General features: G+C 46.3%; 1 protein-coding gene across 1 annotated transcript; it reads left to right on the top strand.

Moving 5' to 3' along the window:
- On the top strand, positions 1-660 carry LOC308160809 (B-cell lymphoma/leukemia 10-like; the record flags this gene model as incomplete). Its single annotated transcript, XM_080534746.1, has 1 exon — positions 1-660. One exon carries the CDS (start codon positions 1-3, stop codon positions 658-660), a length of 660 nt encoding a protein of 219 aa, XP_080390872.1.
- Between the last annotated feature and the right edge of the window lie 1,393 nt (positions 661-2,053).

Below are 2,053 nucleotides of genomic sequence, written 5' to 3'. Positions count from 1 at the left end.
ATGTTCTCTTGGTCAGCCACTGAGGAGGATATGGAGGAGATCAAGAAGGAGGTGCTGGAACGCCTCAGGCCGTACCTGTGTGAGAAGCTGGTGGCCGACCGTCACCTGGACTACCTGCGCTCCAGGAGGGTCCTGACCCGCGACGACACCGAGGACATCTCCTGCCGGGTCGGGAGCAGCAGGAAGACCGGCAGGATGTTGGATTACATAGCCGAGAACCCCGTAGGCCTGGACTGCCTGGTGGAGTCCCTACGCAGACTGAGGACCAAGGACTTTGTCGTCGGCAGGATCACCAGTGAGGTGGAGCAGGTGAGGACGGAGAGGAAAGAGGCACGCAGACTTTCGGAGGCCAGTTCGTCCTCCTCCTCGTCCGTTTGTCAGTGGGAAAGTCCCTTTGCTTCGTGTCCGAGTGTCGCCACCGGATACAAACACTGTGCTGAAGTGGATCTGTCCGTCGGCGATGACCAGTGGGATCGGAAGTTCAACAGTGTGTCGGTGTCTTCCAGTGGCCTTCCCAAGGGAGTCAGTGTGTCCTCTGTGACGAGTCTCCCGAAACCGGGGGAGGAGGGGGCTCCCCCAGTACCACCAGAGGAGGACCTAGAGTCAGGGAGCAGCGACCATTTCCAGACTCTGCGCACCTGGTCAACTCCCCCTATTTAAGACAGGCCTGACGGGGCACTTTCTCTTGGAACAGTGTTTCCATGTTCAGTGGCACAAAGGTTTTACTGTCCTCCGTGTTGTAAATGTCATCATTGTCCTATTTCATGTGCATCGTAGGATCAATAAAACACTACAATTGTGATGAATGAGGTGTAATGGGGTGTAAACATGCAATCGTGGTATGTTATGTATCTGTTATTCAATCGTAGTGTTTCCAGCAGGAAAATCACAGACAAGACGAGTAGAAAAGTTATGTTTTTTTTAGTGACACCTGTGTGAGTGTGTGAGTGTGTGAGTGTGTGTGTGTGTGTGTGTGTGTGTGTGTGTGTGTGTGTGTGTGTGTGTGTGTGTGTCTGTCCGTCCATCTGTCCATCGCATGAGATTGAAATTTGCACCGCTTACTTCACCACTTGGGTGTGATTATTTTGGTTGTAAGCCAACCCCAGAGCATTAGTTTCACTTTAGCTTGGTGAACTTCTTGAACTTGGTGAACTTGATACTAGAGGGGGGCCTATTTCTATGAAGGGAAACCGTCGACAGGTTTCTGGGAATACCAATGTTTTTATTTGTATACAGTATGCACATTTTCGCCATATCTGACAAGAGTTATTGTAGATATTCATCATACATACATATTTATCATACATACATATATACAGTATAAACAGTTTGGTAATAGTTAGTTAGTGTGCACCTTTTAGTGTGCTCTTGTGACTGGAGTGTGTGTGATTGATTGTGTCGCTCAGGGGAGCCTTAAATCAAGGAGTTGTTTGTGACAGCTGCTGGTGAAACCGGGAACAAGTCGGCAGCTGATCAAATATTCTGACTTTTATTCTGAAAAATGTTAATAAATGTGTTGTTGAAAATCAATGACACACTCGCTAGTTAACTAGCACAGCTTGTTTTGTGAGCCTGCTAACAATGTAAAGTAGTGCTATAGTTAACTAGGTAGTAGTGGGGATTATTCACTGAATCCATTGCATTGCAATGTTTTGGCTTGAGTAGCGAGTGTGTCATTGATTTTCAACAAAGGTGAAATTTATTTAAGTTTTTCTGAAAAAATAAAAGTCTGAATAATTTGATGGTTGGCCACTTGTTCCCGGTTTCACCAGCTGCCGTCACATTTGTCCTCTATCATGAATAATGATACATTCATCAACCCTGTTTTAGCATCACTCATAAAATGCTTATAAAAGGTCAGAGATATTTTTCAGGAATAGCAACGAGCTGGAATGTGCAAGGCATGATAGCATACTGTACTGTGACATACTTCCAAATATTTAAATATTGATAGCTTGCAAAACGGGGCGGCTGTGGCTTAGGAGGTAGAGCCAGCATCTAATGATCACAAGGTTAGCAGCTCGGCGGTTCAAACTGGTCATGTTTCGAGGTG

This window comes from Nansenia antarctica (genome assembly GCF_963989245.1).
Source record: "Nansenia antarctica genome assembly, chromosome: 6".
In the NCBI taxonomy this organism is placed as follows: domain Eukaryota; kingdom Metazoa; phylum Chordata; class Actinopteri; order Argentiniformes; family Microstomatidae; genus Nansenia; species Nansenia antarctica.
This window is presented reverse-complemented; position numbering and strand designations above follow the sequence as displayed.